This window comes from Eurypyga helias, unplaced genomic scaffold (genome assembly GCF_000690775.1).
Source record: "Eurypyga helias isolate BGI_N326 unplaced genomic scaffold, ASM69077v1 scaffold24153, whole genome shotgun sequence".
Classification (NCBI taxonomy): domain Eukaryota; kingdom Metazoa; phylum Chordata; class Aves; order Eurypygiformes; family Eurypygidae; genus Eurypyga; species Eurypyga helias.
The window spans coordinates 1-212 of NW_010240980.1; the positions used below are offsets into that span (position 1 = coordinate 1).

Here is a 212-nt window from a genome sequence, read left to right on the forward strand (position 1 = left end):
ACCACCCCTTCGCGGGGGGGTGGTGCCTTGCAGGTCTCCCCTGACCTGAGCACAGCGTTCAGAGCCTTCTTCTTCTTCTCAGAGCGGATAAACTTCGAGCCTTCAGCCGACCCCTCGATGTAAATCTGAGAGCTCTGCATGAGCTGATACCACCAGCCCGCCTGCTTGTCCTTCTTCCCCTCCCACGTGCTCTCTCGCATCTTCTTCCGCTC

At 59.0% G+C, this 212-nt stretch overlaps 1 protein-coding gene across 1 annotated transcript in view; it reads right to left on the reverse strand.

The window, feature by feature from the left end:
• Window positions 1-6: 6 nt before the first annotated feature.
• Window positions 7-212, reverse strand: part of LOC104507370 (iporin-like) — a gene marked incomplete at its 3' end in the record, with an annotated part of 14,489 nt that continues 14,283 nt past the window's right edge. Inside the window, 1 exon segment of the mRNA XM_010148619.1 lies at window positions 7-209. Coding sequence (XP_010146921.1) covers window positions 7-209 — 203 coding nt within the window.